Source organism: Lithobates pipiens, unplaced genomic scaffold (assembly GCF_037356315.1).
Source record: "Lithobates pipiens isolate NorthernLeopardFrog02 unplaced genomic scaffold, aLitPip1_a1.2 Scaffold_8, whole genome shotgun sequence".
NCBI lineage: Eukaryota > Metazoa > Chordata > Amphibia > Anura > Ranidae > Lithobates > Lithobates pipiens.
Genome location: NW_027507903.1, coordinates 106373887 through 106397021, shown reverse-complemented (window position 1 = coordinate 106397021; position 23135 = coordinate 106373887). Strand labels below are relative to the sequence as shown.

The following is a 23135-nucleotide window of genomic DNA, read 5'->3' as shown; positions in this document are numbered from 1 at the left end:
TGGCAAGCAATCTGACAGACAATTGTGGGAGCCTAAAAGTATGCACTGTTACTGTACTGACAGTGGCTGGGAAGGTGTTACACATCTAGGGAAATTAAGGGGTTAACCGTGTGTCGAACCTTGTTTGTTTACTATGTTGTACTGGGTTTTATTCCCTGCTTTGCAGGGCAACAAACCAGCAAATCCCAACTGACAGAACAGAGCTCTGCATTGTTTGCATAGGACAGAGCTCTGTCCATCTTCCTCTTTGCCGATCAGCGGATGCTGGAGGCCATACATTGGCCTGCACCCACTGATCGGCTTGTGCTGCAACTAATCACAGTACAGCTGGTGCATGGCCCCCTACCTGAAAGAATATACACATATACGATTCTGCACAGTAAAGCTACATTGTGCAGTTGGCAAGTGGTGAACACTGCTTAACCACTTCAGCCCTGGAAGGCTTTACCCCCTTCATGACCAGGCCATTTTTTGCAATACAGCACTGACGCTTTAACGGACAATTGCAGTCGTGCAACGTTATACCCAAACAAAGTGTCCCCTGCCCCCAGAGTTGGTGGTATTTGAGCACCTCTGGTTTTTATTTTTGCGCCAACAAAAAAAGCTAACATTTTGAAAAATAAAAAAATTAAAGTTAGACTTACCCGTAATTGTTTCTAGGAGAGATATACACCACTACTCAAAAGGCAGGTCCTGGGAACTCAGATAATTGCTCCAGGTGAAGGGATCCGGGTGCGAGCCACAACATGCAGATAATGTGGATAATGACAGGACTCTGGACGGCCGCACTCCAAGGCTAAAACAATGCTTTATTCAAATATTTAGGACACAGCAAATGACTTCACAGCAAAAGATACTAACAGCTGATGTGTTTCGCACTAAGGCTAGTGCCTACTCATAGCATACTCAACCAGCTATGAGTAAGCACTAGCCTTAGTGCGAAACGCATCAGCTGTTAGCATCTTTTGCTGTGATGTCATTTCCTGTGTCCTAATTTGAATAAAGCATAGTTTTAGCCTTGGAGTGCGACCATCCAGAGTTCTGTCATTATCCACATCTGTTTCTAGGAGTTGTCAACAGTACTAGATTGTTTCCTGCCTCCGGAGGTGGAGCCTCATATTCAGATCTTTAAAGTCTTTAACCAAGAGCTTCTCCGGAATGGCTTCTGAAACACTCAAAGTTATAACAGCATATAGGGAAGGAATCCCTGCTGTCGTGGACGACTCCTAGAAACAGTTACTGGCAAGTAGGGACATTCCTTTATTCCTTTTAAATTTGCAAGCTTCCACAATAGCTTGCTTAATTCACCTTGCAATTTGAAGCTTGGAACCCCAAATGTATTCCCCAAATGCAAAATAGAGCATTGGATTTTCTAAGGCTTTGACAATTCCAGATACCCTAAGACAGGCTCACATCCAAATGGTGGAAACATTTTTTTTTGGATTGGTGGGGTACCCACAGAATGAAGGCAAAAGCATTTCCTGAGTCCTGTGGAATTTCGACACTACAAAAACCCGGGTCTGTACGTAGCACTAGCTTGTCTTCAAAGGTTTGCCGAAAAGGCTCCTTAATGGAAAGTGCCTGCAGTTCACTAATACATCTAGATGTGGATATGGCCACAAAAAACAGGATTTTTAAAACGGCTTACCTGTAAAATCCTTTTCTTTGATGTACATCAGGGGACACAGCCATAGTACTTACTATGTGGGTTATATGGGCCACTGATAAGTGATGGACACTGGAGGTCTGCCGATATATCGGCCGAAATTTGGCAATTAATCGGCATCGGCCGATTGTGCTGTTAGGCCCCATTCACACCTGAGCATTTTGTAGCTTGAAGCTACAAAATGCTAGAGGGGAAAAAAAAGAAAAAAAAAGTCTATTCTCAATGGAGATGGTTCACATCTCCAACTCCATGTTGCCTGAAGCCGAAAACGCCTGAAGCGCAAACAAGTTCCGGACCCTTTTTTGTCGCTCGAATCGAGCAGATTTGGGTGTTTCTTTACATTGGTGACCTTTGTCCTGCACAAAATCGTGGTAAAAACGCAGCTAAAATGCCACGAAATCACAGTAAATTTGCACGATTTTCTGCTTAAAAACACTACGCTCAGGTATGAATGCAGCCTTAAGGCTGATATCTTCAGCGAAACTTGCAAATTACTTCAGTAATAGAAGTCAATGCAAGTTGCCTGAAGACATCAGTGAAGCTACTTTCCTCCTCTGCAGTCTGCCAAGAGCAAAGATACAATGTTTCCACTTATGAATGAACTCAACTCCGTGTATAGAGTTCTCAGTTTAACCATTTAACTAAATGTTTTCTGACATTTGATGCTTACAAATAAAAATACTGTATTTTCTGCTAGAAAATCACTTAGAACCCCCAAAAATTATAACCTAGGGAATAAAATAGCGGTTTCTGCAATGCACACACTAAATTATACATGCAAGTGAACGATTGGATGTTTGTTTAACCACTTTCAGACCGGACCATTTTGCTGGTAAATGACCAGAGGTCTTTTTACACTTTGGCACTGCGCTGCTTTAACTGGTAATTGCGCGGTCATGCAATGTTGTACCCAAACGAAATTTGCGTCCTTTTCTTCCCACAAATAGAGCTCTCTTTTAAAAGGTATTTGACTGACTCTGCGATTTTTATTTTTTGTGATATAAACGTAAAAAGACCGCAAATTTTGAAAAAAAATGATATTTTCTACTTTTTGTTATTAGAAAAATCCAATAAACTCAATTTTAGTCATACATTTAGGCCAAAATGTATTCAGCCACATGTCTTTGGTAAAAAAAAAAAAAGTCAATAACTGTATATTTATTGGTTTGCGCAAAAGTTGTCACATCTACAAACTAAGGTAAGTTTTCTGGAATTTACGCAGCTTTTAGTTTACGACTGCCTATCTCATTTCTTGAGGTGCTAAAATGGCAGGGCAGTACAAAACCCCCCCCAAATGACCCCATTTTGGAAAGTAGACCCCCTAAGGAAATTGATAAGTGGCATGTTGAGCCCATTGAATATTTTATTTTTTTGCCTCAAGCGATTGAATAATGACAAAAGTTGTCACTAAATGATATATTGCTCACACATGCTATGGGCATATGTGAAATGACACCCCAAAATAAATTCTGCTGCTTCTCCTGAGTACGGGGATACCACATATGTGGGACTTTTTGGGAGCCTAGCCGCGTACGGGGCCCCGAAAGCCAAGAACCGCCTTCAGGCTTTCTAAGGGCGTAAATTTTTGATTTCACTTCTCACTACCTATTACAGTTTTGAAGGCCATAAAATGCCAAGATGGCACAAAATCCCCACAAATGACCCCATTTTAGAAAGTAGACACCCCAAGCTATTTGCTGAGAGGCATGTTGAGTCCATGGAATATTTTATATTTTGCCACAAGTTACGGGAAAATTACAAACTTTTTTTTTCACAAAGTTGTCACTAAATGATATATTGCTCACACATGCTATGGGCATATGTGAAATGACACCCCAAAATAAATTCTGCTGCTTCTCCTGAGTACGGGGATACCACATATGTGGGACTTTTTGGGAGCCTAGTACGGGGCCCCGAAAACCAAGCACCGCCTTCAGGCTTTCTAAGGGCGTTACAGTTTTGAAGGCCATAAAATGCCAAGATGGCACAAACCCCCCCCCCCCCCAAATGACCCCATTTTGGAAAGTAGACACCCCTAAATTTAGGGGTACACTAGTGAGACTAGGTAATAAATGGCGGGTGCCCTGAAACTATAAAAAAATAACTAACCAACCAGCGTCACCTGTAACAGTTATATGGTGATCACTGGTGAAAGGGTTAACTAGGGGGCAATCAGGGGGCTTTATGCGGTAGTATATGGGGGTCCCTGGCGCTATAAAAAGCTGCGGCGAACCTAAATACCTACCTGCCTAACTAGCGTCACCTGTGACACCAATACAGCGATCAGAAAAACGATCGCTTATTAGGCTGGGTTCACACTGGAGCGATGCGGGAACGCCACGAATCCGCGGCGGGTTCCCGCATCGCATGCCTCCCGGCGGCAGTTCACACTGCCCTATGCGAACTGCTGGGAGTGTCAGTGAAATGTTAATGACACCCCCAGATCAGTTCGCATATCGCAGTGCGATCTGCAAACTCGGATCGCATGGTGTGAACACCCATGCGATCCGATTCTGCTGCGGACCAAAAAAAGGGTCCTGTGCGAGTTTGCAGCGGGTGCAACGCGAATTCAGCCATACTATCTGTATGGCTGAACTCGAATCGCACAGAGATCAGATGTGATTTGCACTGCAGTGCGGTGCGAATCACATCCGTTCTCATAAACCGCTGCAATGTGAACCCAGCCTTAGTGACACTGGCGATGGGGGGTATCATGGGGTTAAACCTTTATTGGGGGGGTTAGGGGGGTACCTTAGAACTAAAGGGGGCTAACCCTAACTGCCCTAACAGTTATTACAGTCACAAATGACACCAATGCAAAAAAAAAAAAAAAAAAATGCAATTGTGTCACTGTGACTGGGGGGGGCGTGCCTGGCATGTTCTACTGTACGTGTGATGTGTTGGTGCAACTCACCGATCCCCTCTCCTCGGTGCCGGAACGAAAAATACCGACACGGAGGAGAGATTACATCACTTCCTCTCCTGTGAGGAGAGGAAGTGATGTCGTGGAGCATTTCTATTCGTCGGGAGCGATCGCGAGGGGGTGGCCATGAATGAATGGCTGCCCCCTCATCCCGGATCGCTCCCGAACGAATGCCGACCGCCGCAGGCACCGGGGGGGGGGCCCGATCGGGCCCCCCACCCGCAGGAAGGCAGGGACTTATATATACGCCCATATGCCTGCCCGTGCCATTCTGCCGACGTATATCGTCGTGCGGCGGTCGGCAAGTGGTTAATAAATGTTTAAATGTAAGAAATTCTGCATTACTTAAGGCTGCTTTCACACTGGAGTGGGCAAGTGTTGACGGTGAAACGCTCCCTGTTTTAGTGCCGCTTTGCCATCATTTTAACAACACTGTTCCGCTGCTAACGGGCACTTATCCAGCTAGCGTTGGAGGAAGGGGTTAAATGTGCCCACGAAGCGCCGCTGCCAAGTTGCATTGCAGGTGCTTCAGCAGCAGTGCCCATTCATTCCAATAGGCAGGAGTGGTGGAGGAGTGGTGGTATACACCACGCCAAAGATGCTGCTTGCATCGCCTCCGTGTGAAAGCACTCAGGCTTTCACACAGACTGCAGGGGAGCAGTTTTGCAGGCACTTTATAGGTGCCATTTTTAGCCCAAAAGCGCCTGAAAAACACCCCAGTGTGAAAGGTGTCTAACTGTTAGATATTATGAGATGAAGGGGGGGTAGGGGGGGACGACAAAAAAAACAAAATCAGCCCAAAAAAATAAAATAAAAAATCTGCATCATATATCGGCCGCAGTGATTTCTAAATATCACCATCGGCCAGAGAAAAACCCATATCGGTCAACCTCTAACTGGCACTCCCAAAGACAAGTGTACTCCCTATATAACCCATCCCACTACTGAGAGTCCTTAGTTTTGTAGCAAAGCAATAAAAAAAAATGTACACCAAGAAGGGAGGGACCTCTGTCCCCTGATGTACAAAGAAAGGAATTTTACAGGTAAGCAGTTTTAAAAATCCAGTTCTCTTTTTACATCAGGGAACACAGAGCCATAGTACTTACTATGTGGGATGTCCCATAGCAATGGCAACTGAGGGGGAGGGAGACAAAAGGAGGCCAGAGGACTCACTGCAGGACACTGCGCCCAAAGGCAATATCCTCATGATCCTTAACATAGATTTGATAAAATCTGGTAAACTTATGAACTGAGGAACAAGTTGCGGCCTTACAGATCTGAGCCAGAGGCCTGATGCACCACCCAAGAGGCACTAATCGCCCTGGTTGAGCGTGCTTTAACATGAAGAGGACTTCCCTTTAAGCCATAAGCCTGAATAATGACTCGACAAATCCATTTGGAAATAGTAGCATTTGATGCTGCCGCCTTTCCCCTTTGTGGACCTTCTGGCAGTACAGTAAAAACATCTGTTTTGCAAATCCGAGTGGTCGCCTTTGAATACACTGACCGCTCTTACTACATCAAGGGAATGCAGTGCCTTCTCTTCCCTAGACTGAGGCTCTGGGAAGGAGGAAGACTAATATCTTGGTTTAAGTGAAAATCTGTCACCACCTTTGGTAGGAAGTCAGGATGAGGACGCACCACCTTATGCATGATCAAATATGGCCCTTTACAAGACAGAGCTGCTAATTCCGATACTCTAGCACCAAAAAGATCATCTTTCTAGTCAAATGGACCAAGGGAATGTCAAAGGCTCAAAAAACTGATTCTGCAAAGCCGATAAGACCAAGTTTAAATCCCAAGGATTTAGAGGTGCCTTGATAGGGGGATTAATTTGCGTTACCCCCTGAAGAAAGCTACGCACCAGAGTGAGAAGCCAGAGGTCGTAAAAAAATATTGACAAGGCTGAGATTTGACCCTTGATAGTACTCAAGGCCAGTTTCATCTCTAATCCCATTTTCAGGAAATCAAAGGATCCTACCTATATTTCCTGGTGTGCAAACCCTTGGATCCACAACATTCATATGCCTTCCAGACTCTATAGTGCCTATAGAGCGTCTAAGGTAGGATGGAATACTGGACCTTGTGCGAGAAGGTCTGGCCATAATGGGACTCCTACTGCCATCTTTATGATCTCGGCAAACCAAGATCTTCTGGGCCATGCTGGGGCTACCAGAATCACCTCCCACGTCTGCTTCACAGGATCAAGCAGGAACAAAAGTAGAACTGGAGGAAATGCATAGATCAGTGAAAACCGATCCCATGGGAAGACTAATGAGTCTGTTCCGCAAGCTAGCGGATCCCTTGTTGTCGACCTTGTTGAATCTGGATGCAAATAGGTCCACGTCGACTACCCCACCTTTGACAAATTGCTAGGAAGATGTCTGGGTGAAGAGACCATTCCCCTGGAAATAATTGGTGACTCTAGTAGTCCACCTGCCAATTTTCTATTCCTGGAATGATTACGGATAGGCAAGGAATGTTATGTTCTAGCCTGGGCAGAACACTTTTCACCTCTTTTTGGGCTGCACAACTTCTCATGCCCCCCTGGTGATTGATGTAAGCCACAGCCGTGGCATTGCCAGACTGAATCCTGACAGGACAATCACTTGGTCTGACTGTCAGACTAGAGCCAGACGACCTGCCAGAATCTCTAAAATGTTGATGGGCAAGGTCCTCTCCAACTTGGACCATCTCCCCTGGACGGAATCTTCCAGGACCGCTCCCGAGCCTAGAAGGCGGGCATCTGTCAGCACTTTCCAGGAGTGGAAATGATTTTCCCTTTTGGAGGTTGCTGGATACCAACCAATTTAGGCTCTGACACACATCGGGAGCCAGGTGTACTGGAAAATCCAAGGCCTGAACCTTTTTTGTTCCAGGCCGCCAGGATTGTGTTTTGTAGCAGTCTTGAATGAAACTGCATGTAAGGGACGGCCTTGAAGGAGGCCATAATTTTCCCCAACAATCTCATGCACAGATGAATGGAAGGATTTTTCTTCGCTTTGATTAGTTTAATTAGTTCTATAATGGAACAGATTCTTGTCTGGGGTAGGAATACTTTTCTGTATGGCATCTATGAGCAGACCCAAGTACTGCAATCTCCTTGATGGTTTTGAGAATTTTTCTAGGTTGAGAATCCAAGCTAGAGATTCCAGGTAGTTTACAGTTGTGACCAGACTGTTTTAGACCTGAAACGAAATGATTAAAAAAGCAGATAGTCTAGGCCCATTATGCCTTGAGCCCTTAATCTGGCTAAAGGAGGTGCCAGAATTTTGAGAACACCCGTGGTGCTGTGGCTAGAGCGAATGGCGGGGACAAACTGAAAATTTCTTGTGAGTGGAAAATATTAGCACGTGGAGATATGAAGCTTTGATAGAAGCCAAAAACTCCCCTCCGTGAAGGATGGCAACAACCGATCGGATTGACTCCATGCAAAAGGATCAGATGTTCAGAATAGGTCTTCTGTTTGGTTTCAGAACCGTGAAAAGGTTTTAATAAAAACCTGTGCCCTGTTCCACTAAGGGGATCTCTGATATCACTGACTGGGATAATAGATCCAGCACTAGGAGAGACCTTTTTCTCTGGGTCCTTGGGAACATTTCACCTTATAAAATGAGGAGACGGAAAATCTTGGAATGCTAGTTTGCAACCTAGAGAAACAGCAGAAGCCACCCATCTGTCTTGACACTGTCCTGCCAGATCCTTGAGAATTGCAGGAGCCTCCCCCTTAGTGAGTGGTGGCACCCCTTCATAAGGAGGCTTTAGTATTCTGTTTTGTGGGCTCTGTCCCAAGATCTCTTCTGACCCTGGTGCTGCCCTTTAGGTCTCCCCCTTGAACCTGACAGTCGAGGCCATCAAGACTGCCTAGAGGCTGATGCCCCTGGCACAGGTGAGGCAGCACGTTTAGAGAAAGGTTTCTTTACTGGTAAAAGGGAACTTTTCCCATTAGAGATCTTTTGGAGGCATTTATCCAAATGGTCTCCAAATAGCGGTTCCCCATGAAAAGGGCAAATGGCTAAGTTTTTTTTACACAGTGCTTGGGCTGGCCAACTTTTCAGCCATAGAACTCTGCGAGAATGCACTAGTTCAAGCATGCCATGAGGCTTGCATGATAGAATCTCATAGTATCTACTGTGAAACAGTGCATCTGATAAACCAGCCCATTGCTGGGCCTGCTCAGGCAGAATTTTAAGCATCTCCTCAAACTGTTCCTTAATGGACTGGGATAGACCAATTGCAGCAAGAACCGGCTGTGCTACTGAGCTTGCCAAAGACATATGGCTTTTAGAAAAGGAGTTCCAACTTATCTGTTGGATCCTTTAACATTAGTGCATTATCCACCAAACATGCGAGATTCTTGTTCACTGAAGCAATTGCAGCATCAAATCGCAGGAATCATGCGCCCCCCCCCCCCCCTCTTTTTTTATAGAAGTCCTCTTCCACAAGATAAAGTGTGGAGAATATTAGGAGAATATTGTTTATCCAGATGTTCCCATTCTGCATACATAAGCTTCCTTAGCCATGCATGAATAGGAAAGGCATTCCCAGATGGAGGTTTTAATGATCCCAAATTAGAGGAGAGTTCATCAAGAGCCTGCACTGCAAGCAGCAAAATGGTTGAACGAACCAATTTAGTAAGCGTGCACAAGCAACCCGTCTTGTGATGTCACTCCTGTATTAGGATCCTCTGAGGATAAAACAGGTATCTTTCAAATCTTTGGGAAGATCTACCTGATCCCCAGCCTCCTGCACCTCCCTGGGAGGTGTGGTTACAAACATCCTTGCAGGCAGAGTGACCTCAAACTGGATTTGATAGCCTTCCCTGATTGTTCCCAGTATAAAATTTGTTCCCAGTATAAAATTTGTTTGGGTAGTCTTTCAACTGTGGAAGGAACTGCCCCAATCTCCCTTCTACAGGAACCAAGTCACTGGGATGTGGTGGTTCTTTTAGGAGGGGAACACAGGACCCCTTTGTTTTCCACCTCCCAACTGTTTAAGGGTTGGTCCCTTAGAGGTCTGTCCCTGTGACAGCCCCAGTCTTTGGGGATGAAAAAACATTTCCTAGATCCTGCCCAAAGAAGTCTCCTTCAATGGGGATGCCTCACAGCCTAACCTTTGAGGCCAAGTCCACCGACCAGGATTTTAACCATAAAGCCCTGCAAGCTGAATTTATAAGGACAGCAGTCTTCACCAATAGCTTGACCGACTCAGCAGATGAATCTGCCATATAGCTTGCCGCTTTGAGCAGCATGGGAAGGAAATCCAAAATTCCTTCCTGAGGTCCAACCAGACCTCCAAAATTACAAGCCACTATTGTAGCCATTGCAGGTTTTAGATTTGTCATGGCTACTTCCATGACCTTTTCAGCAGTATCTTCATCCTCTTGTTCACGGGGTTCCCCAAGGATACCCATGTCCTCAAAAGGTTAAGTCTGTTGATTTAGTGCACTGGGGAAAAAGGCTGCATCCACTTTGGGCACTTTGTTCCAAACACAGGCGGAATCCTTGCTGAAAAGGAATCTTAATACTTTGGGTGGAAACAAATTATTTTCCCCCAAATCTTAATAGAGTCCATCAGTGCACTGTGTCCCAGAAATAACCTGTTTTGGTCTTTCAGGATTGGATACATCTGGTCATGTAGGGACAAGGAGGTCTGCTCTTTGATCCAATGTCTCGTAGATCACCCCAATAAAAGCATCCACCTCATTGAGAGCCTGTATTTGGGTGAACTTGCCCCTTTGCTTGGAATATCTAGATGATGCCATCTCACTTGGCTCATACAAAGAATCCGATTCATCTCCGTTGCATCACCCACCTCTGGGGCTGAAGCAAGGTGTACTGCTGCAGCTGGTTTTGGAGTTTCAAGGTTTGCCAGCATAGACTTAACTTATTGAACACCAGAAAGCAATTCCTTGCAAGCCCTTTCATTGCCACCTTGTAAACCAACTTATCAATGCGGGGTTTACAGAGGGGCTTGTTCTACCCTTCCTTAACCACATGGCAATAGACATCCTAACTTTGAAGAGGAATATCATGGCAGCAGCTACCTGCCATAACCCCAGTAGCTACCTGCCATAACCCCAGTATCCTCTTTAGCAGGCGGTCCCGTTTCCAATAATAGTGGTCTCTGCAGCGGATTCACCGCAAGATAATTTAATTGGCGTTGAGGTCCCCCTCCCTCCGGTTTCCTCTGCCGCTTGCTGAAGCCACCAGTAGTGGCAGAGGCGATCAGATGCTTCTCCTTCCTGGGTATGGAGATGAGTGAGAGGGAAGATAGCCCCCCCACCCATCTCCATATCATTGCAGGGCAGAAGCAATGTCAAAACCTCACTCCTGCCCATAGATTTTAAATGGGCCTTTTTCTATTGCATTTTAGTGTAAATGAGATCCGAGGTCTTCGACCCCAAATCTCATATTTAAGAGGTCCTGTCATGCTTTTTTTCTATTACAAGGGATGCTTACATTCCTTGTAATAGGAATAAAAGTGATTTTTTTAAGTGTAAAAATAAAGGCAAAAAAAATAAATTTAAACACGCTCCATCCCACAGAGCCAGTATTCAGAAGCGAACACATGTGAGTAGCACCTGTATATTAAAATGGTGAAGCATCTGCAATTGGTAGAGCAATTCTAGCCCTAGACCACCTCTAATGCAAAACATGCAACCGGTGGAATTCGTTAAACGTCTGAGATTTAAGAGTAAGATTGTCGCCATGCCACGAGTTGGTGCAATTTTGAAGTGTGACATGTTGGGTATCAATTTACTTGGCGTAACGGTGTAACAGAAAGTATTGCAACAACTAATATTCTCTAGCGGTGTTTAGAGGGAAAAAAAATATATAAAAGTTTTGTACTAGTCATAAAATCATCTGAAGTTCATTGCTGGACACAGCATCTTCACTTTAGGGTTCTATCACCCCTTAAAAACGACTAGGCAGGGCATACTGGCTATAACTAGGGGTGCACCGAATGGTTTTTTGGTGCCGAGACAGATACCAAAACAGTACCGATACTGATTAAAAAAATTATTTTTGTACAGGAGATGGTCAGAGACTGGGGACGTGGTACAGGAGATGGTCAGAGACTGGGGACGTGGTACAGGAGATGGTCAGAGACTGGGGACGTGGTACAGGAGATGGTCAGAGACTGGGGACGTGGTACAGGAGGTGTGCCCCATTGCAGGCCAGCGTGCCCCATTTTGCAGCCAGCCTGTGAAGGGAAGAGAGGAGAGCCGCCGCCTGTTTAATCACAGCACCGGGAACATCACAGGTTTCATTTCAATAGCTGTGTGTTCCCGGCCATGCCGTCACACAGCCCCTCCCCCTTGTCCGGGCACTTTGATAGACAGATCATCCGTCCAATCCTGCAGGTGATCTGTCTATCAAAGTGCCCGGACAAGGGGGAGGGGCTGTGTGCGACAGCGCAGCCGGGAACACAGCTATTGAAATGAAAGCTGTGATTAAACAGGCGGTGGATGCGGCTCTACTGCACTATACACCGCCCATGATGGGCGGCACCAGGGGCGAAGGGCGGAGCCCTACCCCCACCCAGGCCACACCCCATTTTCGGCTCCATTATCGGCCGTTTCCCTTTTCGGCAATTTTCCAAAAGAGTGTTTTTCGGCCGATATGTTTCGGTGGCTGAAATTTCGGTGCATCCCTAACCCCTCATATTGCATCCAACTACTCAGTTCATCAAAAGCAGTACAAAGAGGGGTGGGTGCTGTGCCCGTCAATGAACTTCAGAGAAAAAGAAAGTTACAGGGAGTACAAAAATCCTATTTTCTTACGTTCATTGACAGCATCTCATCTTGACCTTAAGAATGTCCCCAAGCAGTGTCAAAGAAGGAGGGGTGGGAACAGCAAAACAATGATTCCACCCATAACCACCAGCTGTCAACGGAGGAGTTGCAGCCTTAAACAGCAGCCTGCAAAACCTTGTGGCCGAAGTATCCAAAGATGCGCTCACATCAACCTTGTAAAACTTTGTGAAAGTGAATGGACGACAAGGTCGCTGCCTTACACTCCTGGGAAACAGACAATTGATGGTGGAAAGCCCAAAAGAGGCACCAATTGCCCTGGTAGAATGTGCTGTGACAGGAAAGGGGGGTGCCCCGCCCCCCTATGGCATAAGCCTGAACTACACAATCAGTCTGAGCCAGAGATGGTGGCCGATGAGACCGCCAGTCCCTTCTTCGGATCAGCCACCGATACAAACCACGAGTCCAACCTTCGAAAAGGAACCGTAGTAGTAATCACCCGCAAAGACTAGACTAAGGATGGATGCACAATGTTCTCATTTAGATGAAAGTTCGAAACAACCTTTGGAAGAAAAGGCTGTGGCCACAGCACTGCGTTATCCTTGACGTAGGAAGACTTGCAAGACAAGGCCTCCAACTCAAACCCTCCTGGCAGATGTAATGGCCACTACTTAGAGTGTCAATAAGGGAACCTCCCTAATGTTTTCAAATGGCGGTTTCTGAAGCACAGAGCACCAGATTCAAATCCCACAGAGGTAGCAGTGGTCGTTTCCCCCTGAACAAACATACTCACCAATGAATGAGTCGCTAAGGGACGCGCAAAAAAACTAAAGCGGATATCTGCCCCTTGATGATGCTTACGTTTCTGATCCACTCCTTGCTGTAAAAATAGCAGGATCCTGGAAATAGAGTATGTGCGGATGCCACCCCATCTGCTCACATGGAAATGTAGGCCTTGCACGTATGATAAATCTTTGAGAAAATTACCTCCGTGCCCTCAACATAGTGTATATTACCGAATCCAACAGACCTTGGCCCTTAGCACCTGGCTTTCAACAGCCATGCCGTTAAAGCCAGTGACGGTAAAGCGGGCTGAAGTATTGGACCTTGTGACAGAAAGTCCTCTTGCATCAGCAGTCACCAAGGAACATCCGCCACCATTCGTACTATGTCGGCATACCCCGGACGCCGAGGCCAGTCTGGGGCAATCATAATTACCGGAATCCCCTCAGCCTCCAGTCTGCGGAGCAGACGTGGTAGAAGTTTGAGTGGGGGGGGGGCGTAAATCAGTTGATAATGCGCCTGCTGCGCCCACCCAGGGATCCTTTGACTTTGGTGTGCCCCACCTTAGGCAAAGGAGCCAAAATATATCTGGATATAGCGACCATTCCCCTTGGTCCAGCATCTGACTACTTAGGTAGTCCACTTGCCAGTTTTCCAACAACCGGCATTGGCTGCTCTGCCCAGCGCATGTTGTGAGTGACCTCCAGTGTTGCAGCCAAGCTCCTTGTTCCTCCTTGATGGTTGACATATGCCACCGCCGTGAGCTTGTCTGACTGGATCCTGACCAGACACCCCTGCAGCCTCTGACCATGTGGAGAGGCATTGCCTGAAGTTCCAGCATGTTGATCAGGTGGGATTCTTCCTGAGTCCAGTGACCCTGGGCTGACTTACACCCCAAACCCACCACACCCCCATGTGCTCAGTCACACAGTGGCCCATAGCATGGGGAGGGGGGGAAGGGACAGGCAAAGAAAGGGAGAGTGAGACCCCCTAGTCAATCTCTAAGGGAATGCCCAGCTGCTCCATCCTGCCAAGACAGGTGGAAACATACTTACCCCTCCTGCAGGGATTGCTGAATGCATTCCACAGACAAGCCCATCCCCTGAACAGTATGGGGTGGCTGCCAGCCACGGCACACTGAGACAGCTGTAGTCTGGTCATCTGTGTGCCCTGGAGCATATAGCTCACCAGCCGCCCCTGGATTAGACTGGGCATGTCGTGGCCGACCCAGCAAGTAGTAAGGGCATGCTCACGCTCAATGGCCAAGCTGGGGAGAATACAAGGATCTATATTATCCAGCCTGTCACTCAGTCCGGCTGTTGATTGTAGATCACAGGAATCAAAAATGCAGAAAAATTCCCAGGACCAATGGTTCCACCGGGAGCCAGGTTCTTCTACACTAAACAGAAAAACAACTGAGCTACTGGATGCAGTGTGAGGGGTTATAGCCAGTAGGACCACCCCTTGGTGGTACTGTGCAAGTGTTGCTGTTTTTAACACTTTCTGCCTAGCTCTCTCCTAAAGGGGTGATATAACCCCAAGGTCAAGATCAGACGCTGTGTCAGCTAATGAACTAAAGAAAAGCATATATTAATTGTAGACATAACTTTTGCGGAAACAGATATAGGGAATAGTTTTATGGCTTTTATTAGTAATGGCAGAGATTTGCAATATAGTGGTACTGCAACACTGAGGCAGACAAATTCGGACACTTGAGACCACTGACATTTATACAGAGATAAGAGCTACAAATAACTGCCAATTACTGTATAAATGTCACTGGCATGGAAGGAGTTAACACTAGGATGTGATCAAGGGGTTAACTGTTCACTAGGTGTGTTCTAGCTGGGGGGATGGGACCGACTAGGGGAGGAGACCATTCAGTGTTCCTACTTAGGACATGATCTTTCTCCTCTCCCCTGAGGAGCAAGATTTGTGCGTTTACATACAAATCTCGCTGTTACAAGCAATCGCAGGTGCCCATCGCATCTACATTGGCTCTGGGGACACTGCAGGTGCCTGCTATACCGTCTTAAAGAGCTGAAGTACAGCTACGATGGCTCATGCAGCAGTGTGAACCTGCCACAGTACAACTGCAGCAGCCGGTCAAGAAAAGGTTACAGGGATGGCAAATGCTTTTTTTTAAACATGTTATACTTCCCTCCACTGTGCAGTCAGTTTTGCATAGAGAAGCTTGGATCCTCTTAGGTCCTTTTTGCTGCTCCTAGCCCCTCAGCCATCAGCTTGCTGCAGGGCACCCAAGCTGAGCCAGAGCTTTGTGTATCCAGACAGAGCCCCAACCCATCGCCCCTGATTGGCTGGCTGACTGCAGCAGTAGCCAATAGCACCTCTGCCCTGTGAGCCAATCAAGAGTGTCCTGGATGGCTGAGAGGATCTTTGACATCGCTGGAGAGAGAAGGGGCTCAGGTAGGCAATTGGGGGGGGGGGGGGGGGGGAGTGATGGCTAGATATGTCCGCTATGACAAGGCATGAGAAAACATGGCTAGCCGAGGCCCTCATCACTCTATGCCAAGAATCTTCATCTGTCCTTACCTAGATAGATGGCTGTAATTGGAGAGAGAAAACTTGGCAGTCCAGACACTCAATGGTCAACATTGTGCAATGTGTGCTCTACCGGATGGCAGCATCCAGCCTGGGAGTATGCTGGGACCGCATATGCAACACTACCGGACTGGTGGAATGCACAGTGGGCATGGCATCCTGGCCTATTTCAAGAGTTGCTTACATTGCAAGCATTTTAACCAAGTTTGTTTCAGATTACTACATTGTTATTGTGAAGAAATCCTTGTCTGTGTCCATGTCTTATAGACAGATCCTTCCATAAAGTACCTGTCATCTCTCTCTCTCTCTCTCTCTCTCTCGTAAAGGCTTTTAAAGCATCACATAGGTTAAATTTGTCACCGCTGTGTGGGCGTATACAATTTTAAAGCATGACATGTTTGATATCCATTTACTCGTCATGGCATCTTATAATTTAAGAAAAATTGGGCTATGTATTTTTGCATTAGAAGCAATTAAGTACTGTCCATAATACTTATATGCACTAACATGTAATTTTTCAGGACAAGCTTTTGAGGTATGCCCCACTTCAAGATCTAACTGGGGGTTGGCAACTCGACAATTGCAGGCTACCAATACCAATTACTCAGACACGGGGGGGGGGGGGGGAGAATAATAAATAAATAAAAAAGATGAATAAAAGGGAATGCAGAGTTTCTCAATGAAGCTAACATTTAAGGTAGGCCAAATGCATCTTATTTTACGGTGACATGTCATAAATGACATGGCAATTTATTGTTGGAGTAGTCCATGTCAATATTTTACAGTGACTGTTTTAGGAGATCTTTCTAGGTTTCAATGCAGGGCTTGCCATTTAATTCCATATATACACACACACACACACACGGGATGCATCTGATAAGGGGGCCAAAAATGGGGCGTGGCCTGGGTGGGGGCAGGGCTCCACCCCCCACCCCTGGTGCCGCCAGTCATGGGGGGGGTGTATAGCGCAGGAGTGCCGTCTCCGTCGCCTGTTTGATCACAGTGCCGGGAACATCACAGCTTTCATTTCAATAGCTGTGTGTTCCCGGCCACGTGCCGTCACACACAACCCCTCCCCCTTGTCCAGGCACTTAGATCATCCGCAGGATTGGACGGATGATCTTTCTATCAAGAGGCGGCTCTTCCCTGCACAGGCTGCCTGCAATGGGGGACACTGGCCTGCAATGGGAGAAGTCTCCTGTGGCGCGTCCCCAGTCTCTGACCGTCTCCTGTATAAAAATATATATTTTTTTAAATATGTTTCGGTATCGGTTTTCAGCCTAGTGTATTTTTCATTTTCGGTATCGGCACCAAAAAACCCATTCGGTGCACCCCTAATACACACACTTTTTGAATGAGGGGCGCTGCTCCCTGGTGATCTTTGCTCTCTGCAATGTTGTCCAGGTAGATCTCCATCTCTCGTTGTCTACCCCTACTTGCACCTTGAATGAGACATATCCCAAAGCTTTACCTGAAAAATTCTCAGTGCAAATAAAAAAAAAAAGTCATGGATAGTACTCAAGTGCACTAATATGGCAACAATCCCCCTCAAGCACATTTAGCAAAAACAAAAAAAAAAAAACACAAAAGCTTCTTCACCAAAAACTGAATTGATAATAGGGCTGAAACAACTAATCGATTAATCGACAACTAATCGATTATGAAATCAATCGATTACTATTTTCATAACGATTAATCGGCCAGTAACAAAATGGGGTTAAAGTTAATGAGTCTGATGATATTTACTAGATTGACCCTTTAATAGTATATCTCTCCTCTAATAGTATATACAGTATATCTCTTCTAATGGTACGGTTATATACAGTATATCCCCTCTAATATATATAGTATATCTCTTCTGTCTGTTATTCTCAGAGTTGATTAGATATTTTTCTCCCTAACCATATAGTTGGTTATTTATATTTACCACTGCATAGAGATATTTAAGAATAAATTGCCTTTTTTTTAAACTTTACATATTAACTAAATTATACACCACACTTTTTTTAAGGTTATTAACCGATTAATCGAAATAATTGGCCAACTAATCGATTATGAAAATAATCGTTAGTTGCAGCTATTTATTATTATTATTATTATTATTAGTTACACGTGAACAAAAAAGTGCCAGAAAATCATTCTAGAACCACTTTAAAGTTTCCAGACAGTAGACTCACCACACAGGAGTCTATTTCTGTGCCATTTAGTAGTGAGCAGTGTGTGGAGATATGGGACACAGCATGACCCCTCCCGCCCTCACCACTACACGGACTCTGGGGGAGGAATTCCGTGTACTGTCACTTTAACAGTCCCTCACCCATTTACAAATACAACACACACCGGCCTAGTCTAGAGCACACCGCGCCGGAACTCCGACGGCTCCTCGGGGGCCGTGCAGCTCACAAGGCCCGCCCTCCATCCCCTATAACACACGTTTCACCTGCAGCGCCCACATGTCTTCCCGCCAGCCGTGCCGCAGTACACAAGGGGAGATACGTGACCACCTCCTCGGAAATTAACCCTCACCTCGCCGCTTATGATAGGCTCAGCCATGCCGTACCCCACAACCACCAATTAGACCCTTCATGTTCTAACTGTAGGCCGCTACACACCGCTCTAGACTCACGCTGTGCTCCGCTCAGAATACTCCTTGCCGCACCAACCCCCGGCCGCCATCACATGCATCTCATACAACACACAATTGTCGGCCAACGTTGTCCATTGCAAGCTGGAAACCACTTCAGCTCCCATAATTCCGGCCTAAAGACACCCGCTCCTTACCAATGGGAAGGCCATGGCTCGGGTCCTCCTCGGGATGGAGGAACGTGCTCTATTTTTTAAAAACCGCTTCCAGTTGCTTCCACTTTTTTTTTTAACTTTTCTTTACGTTTTGCAACCAGTTGCACGTGTCCCGTCCGCTCTTTTATATGTCCCGCCCTCCAATAACGTGAGCCGCCCGGTGATTGGCTGCACCTGTCCGCGGGGCGAGTTGAGTGCCGCGCTCTGCGTGTTGGGGGCGGGGCCAGCGCCTGGGGTGTGACCTGTGTACGGCTATAGCAGAGAACACTCTGAGCCATGTACAGAAAGCTGCTCTAATGGGATACAAAGACACAAATATGCTGGATGAAATAGAACTGAAAAGACAACTTTTTTTTTAAACCAAAACTAACCTTGGAAAGTGTTTTATTCCATGAAAAGAGCAGTGGATGCATGGCACGGACTTCCTGCAGAGGTAGTAAAGTCATTAACCTCTTGAAGACCAGGCATTTTCTGGTACACACATGTGACAAGCAGTATTTTTTGCTAGAAAAATCACTTATAACCCCCCCCCCCCCCCCAAACATTATCTATATTGTTAGAGCAGAGGCCCTAGAGAATACATTGGTGGGTTTTGCATTTTTTGTAAGTCACACAGGATTTGCGCAGCATTTTTTTAAACGCAATTTTTGGGAAAAAATACACTTTGGTGAATTTTAATGCACAAAAAACACACTACACAACTCAAATATTTTTATAAAATATAAAAGATGATGTCACGCCGAGTAAATAGATACCAAACATGTCACTCTTCAAAATTGAGCACACCCATGCAATGCCGACAACATCGATTTCGCTATCCGCGGGCAAAGATTTAAAAGCCTTTACAGGTTACCACTTTAGATTTACAGAGGAGGTGTAGTTCTAGAATTACTGCCCATGATCTGACTTTCATGGAGATACATTGCATGTGTGGGACGATCGCCGTTTGCGTGACCAACATGCACTGGGACGGGCATATTGGCGCACTTCACATTTTTCTTTTATTAATTTTTTTTTATTATTTTAACAACATTGCTTTATTTATTTTTATTTTTTTTGATCACTTTTATTCTGTGGCAAGGAATGTAAACATCCCTTGTCACAGCAATAGGCATGTGAAAGATTCTCTATATGGAGAGATCTGAGGCCTATTAGACCCCAAATCCCTCTTTTGCACTTAAAAACATTCAAAACGCCAGAATCAATGTTTTTTGAATACTTTTGATTTTCAAATATGACTCAGTTGATGTTCGGGAAAACCAGAAGTGATGTCATGTCATTGCTTCTGGGTTACCATTGCAGAGACCTGATCAAAGCCAATTCCCGCTGTCTATGGGTATCCGGAGGACGTGCTGGATAATGCCAGAGAGAGCTGTGGGAGGGAGGGGGATGTCCCTCCTGCTGCTTTTAATAGCAATCGAGTGGCTAGTTAGCCACTTCGGTTGCTATTACAAAAGAACCCACCATCCGCCTCACCCTGGTACAAACACTTGAAGTCAAATGATGTACCAGATACAGCTGACAGGCACAGGGGGTCATTTATGACAGAAGAGGCCTCCCCATGGACACTTAAAGTAGAACTATAGGCAAAATCTTTTTTTTTTTTTGCATAGAGCGGTGCGCTAGCAGTACGGTGAAACAAGTCCTGCTAGCCGCATCTTTGGAGCGGTGAAAGGAGCTGTGTATTGACCGCTCCTAAACTGCTCCTACCCATTGAAATCAATGGGACAGGGCGGCTATACCGCCGGCAAAGTGCTGTCGGCGGTAAATAGCGGCGCTTTACCGCCGACACCCGAACCGCCCCAGTGTTAAAGGGGCCTAAGGGAGGGTTATAACCCTTGTAATTTTTTTTTTTTTTTGCCAACTCTGTCCCATTGGGGAGATTTCCCTTCACTTCCTGTCCCAAGACCTAAACAGGAAGTGAGGGAATCCCTGCAAGTTAAGGGTATCTATTGCACCCCATAGCAAGTCACCAGAACTAGTGTCCCCATTTGAAGATTTCCCCTCTATTACTTTTCTGTGGATAACCCAAAATTTGAGAGTTTCTTTTATTTTCGATGATAATGGTAAACAGGACAAAACAGGAGAGGGTGAATCTCCCTAATGGGGACATTGGCGGAAAAAAAAACTAATAGGCGTTCTAATCTGTCTCCACTTTGTTCAAAACGAGGAAGCATGAGGAGCCAAGCGGACACAGGTGCCGCAGCAGCAGCCGGCACTTCCCGCCACTACAGAAGAGGAGGAGGAGAGTCCCGTCGCTCCAGGAGAGGAGCAGAGCCCCGCCACACGAGCGGTAAGTGCCGCCTGACCTGCCACGTGCATGGGGGGGGGGGGTTAGTGAAGTGACAGCAAGGGGGACATGCCTGGCTGCATTTGATGGGCACAAGTGGCTGCATATGATGGGCAAAAGTGGCTGCATATGATGGGCACAAGTGGCTGCATTTAATGGGCACAAACGGCTGCAAATGATGGGCACAAGTGTGCATTTGATGGGCACAAGTGGCTGCATTTGATGGGCACAAGTGGCTGCATATGATGGGCACAAATGGCTGCATATGATGGGGCACAAGTGGCTGTGATAAGACAGCTGAAATCACAGCTGCGACAAACTCCACGCCACGAAAAAAATAAAAATATACTTAGTGAAAAAAACTATAAATATAAAAAAAAAGCTGCTCCCTTATGCCGCGTACACACGGGCGGACTGTATGGCGTACTTAGTCCGTCATATGCCGCGTACACACGGGCGGACTGTATGGCGTACTTAGTCCGTCGTACAATCCGACGGACAGTCCGTCATACTTTCGACTGAACGGACTTGACCACACACGGATACCCAAACAGTCCGTCGAAAGCTTGCGCGATGACGTGTACAGCACGTACGACGGGACTAGAAATAGGAAGTCCAATACACAGCAAAGCACCCTTCCGCCGTGTAAATCCTTTCTGGGCATGCGCCATTCTTAGTCCGTCGAACTAGCCTACTGACGAGCGGATTGTCCGCTGAAACCAAAGTACGACGGACAGAATTTCGAAAAATCCGAAATACTTAGTACGCCAGATTGCACGCTGAAAAAGTCCGCTGAAGCCCACACACGAGCGGACTGTCCGCTGAAATGTGTTTCGACGGACTAAGTACGCCATACAGTCCGCCCGTGTGTACGTGGCATTAGAAGAATCAGTGAGATTTCTTAAAAGTTGAAAATGTATGACGGGGCGCTCAGTGACTATAATGGGCACAAGTGGCTACATTTGATGGGCACAAGTGACTGCATAGGATGGGCACACGTGGCTGCATATGATGGGCACAGTGGCTGCATTTTATGGGCACAGTGAGTCTACACCAGCCTCCACTGGTCCTAACGCCATCCCTCCCCTACACCCCAGTTTCTTAATAAACACCTGCGTATCTGAGTTTCCTGTGATATGCTTCCACGTGCTCTCTCTGCGTTCCAATGATTCTCTTTGATTTGATAAAAAAAGAAATACAAATAAACAACCAAAAAATAAAATTGTCAAAACTATAAGTGTATTTATCCAAATATACACAACATGAATAGGTTACTGCAACAAAATATACTTCATGTGTTTGTTTTTGTTTTTTTAATGCACTGATCTACAGCTTGGTGATATTACCACGTTACATAGTAATGAATGACTTCTGGAAATGCTATGGATGTAAATGGGTATTTTTCAATGTATGGTTCGTGCTTTCCTAAACTGTTGTGTACATATGCTGACAGTCATGCACGTGGGAAAAGCAGAGTTGTGTCGGTGTAATTCCATTTCACTGGTTACATAATAACAAGTAAATATCAACCAAGAAGTAATTTCCATATTTATAAACACATTATTATCCCAGGAGAAAGTGGAGATTTTATACTCCTGAAACCTATGTAGTAAAATAAATAGTGATATTTTCAAAGGAGATTTTAACCACTTCAGCTTCGGAAAGGTTTTACCCCCTTCATGACCAGGCCATTTTTTTCTATTTGGCACTGCGCTACTTAAACCGGCAATTGCGCAGTCATGCAACCCAAAGGAAATTTATATAATTTTTTTTTACACAAACAGAGCTTTCTTTTGTTAGTATGTGATCACTGCTGTGTTTTTTTATTTTTTTTCGATATATTATAAAGGAAAAAGGTTGAATGTTTTGAAAAAACAAAAAATATTTTTTACTTTCTGCTGTAAAACATATCCACAAAAATGTTTTAAAAAAAAATCGAATTTCTTCATAAATTTTATACAAAATGTATTTTGCTACATGTTTTTGATTAAAAACAAAAATCCCGGTGGCCGAGCGGAGACCCGAGTGGACGTACCTGGGGTGAGCTCTGCTACTAGAGCGCACACCCAGAGCCTTCCCATCCACCGGAGCGGAACGGACCCCACCGGAGGCCCTGGGCATACCAGGAGGAGCTGGGGCATATCTCTAGCGCGGGCATGCCGTTCGCGGAGCTCTGGCCGCCCGGTAGGACAGTCCGAGGCTTCGGCCTGCAACGTGGAGTGGCGGCCATCTTGCTCCACCCAGAGGCTGAGCTCCGGCGGACTACAAAGCCCAGAGGCAGTTTCTACCACCTGTGGGTTGCCGGGGACATCCAGCCTGCCACCTAGAGCCCGAAGTCCTCCCTGAGTCGTCCTGG

The 23135-nt window shown here is 45.9% G+C and overlaps 1 protein-coding gene across 3 annotated transcripts in view; it reads right to left on the bottom strand.

Annotated features, from left to right (window-relative positions):
- The window catches only part of CPEB1 (cytoplasmic polyadenylation element binding protein 1), a 172035-nt gene extending 153445 nt beyond the window's left edge, over positions 1-18590 (bottom strand). For all 3 annotated transcript variants that reach the window (XM_077473127.1, XM_077473128.1, XM_077473129.1), the window contains exon 1: positions 18472-18590. In XM_077473127.1, coding sequence (XP_077329253.1) covers positions 18472-18486 — 15 coding nt within the window. In that variant the 5' untranslated portion in view covers positions 18487-18590. The remainder of the gene's footprint in view (positions 1-18471) is intronic.
- Between the last annotated feature and the right edge of the window lie 4545 nt (positions 18591-23135).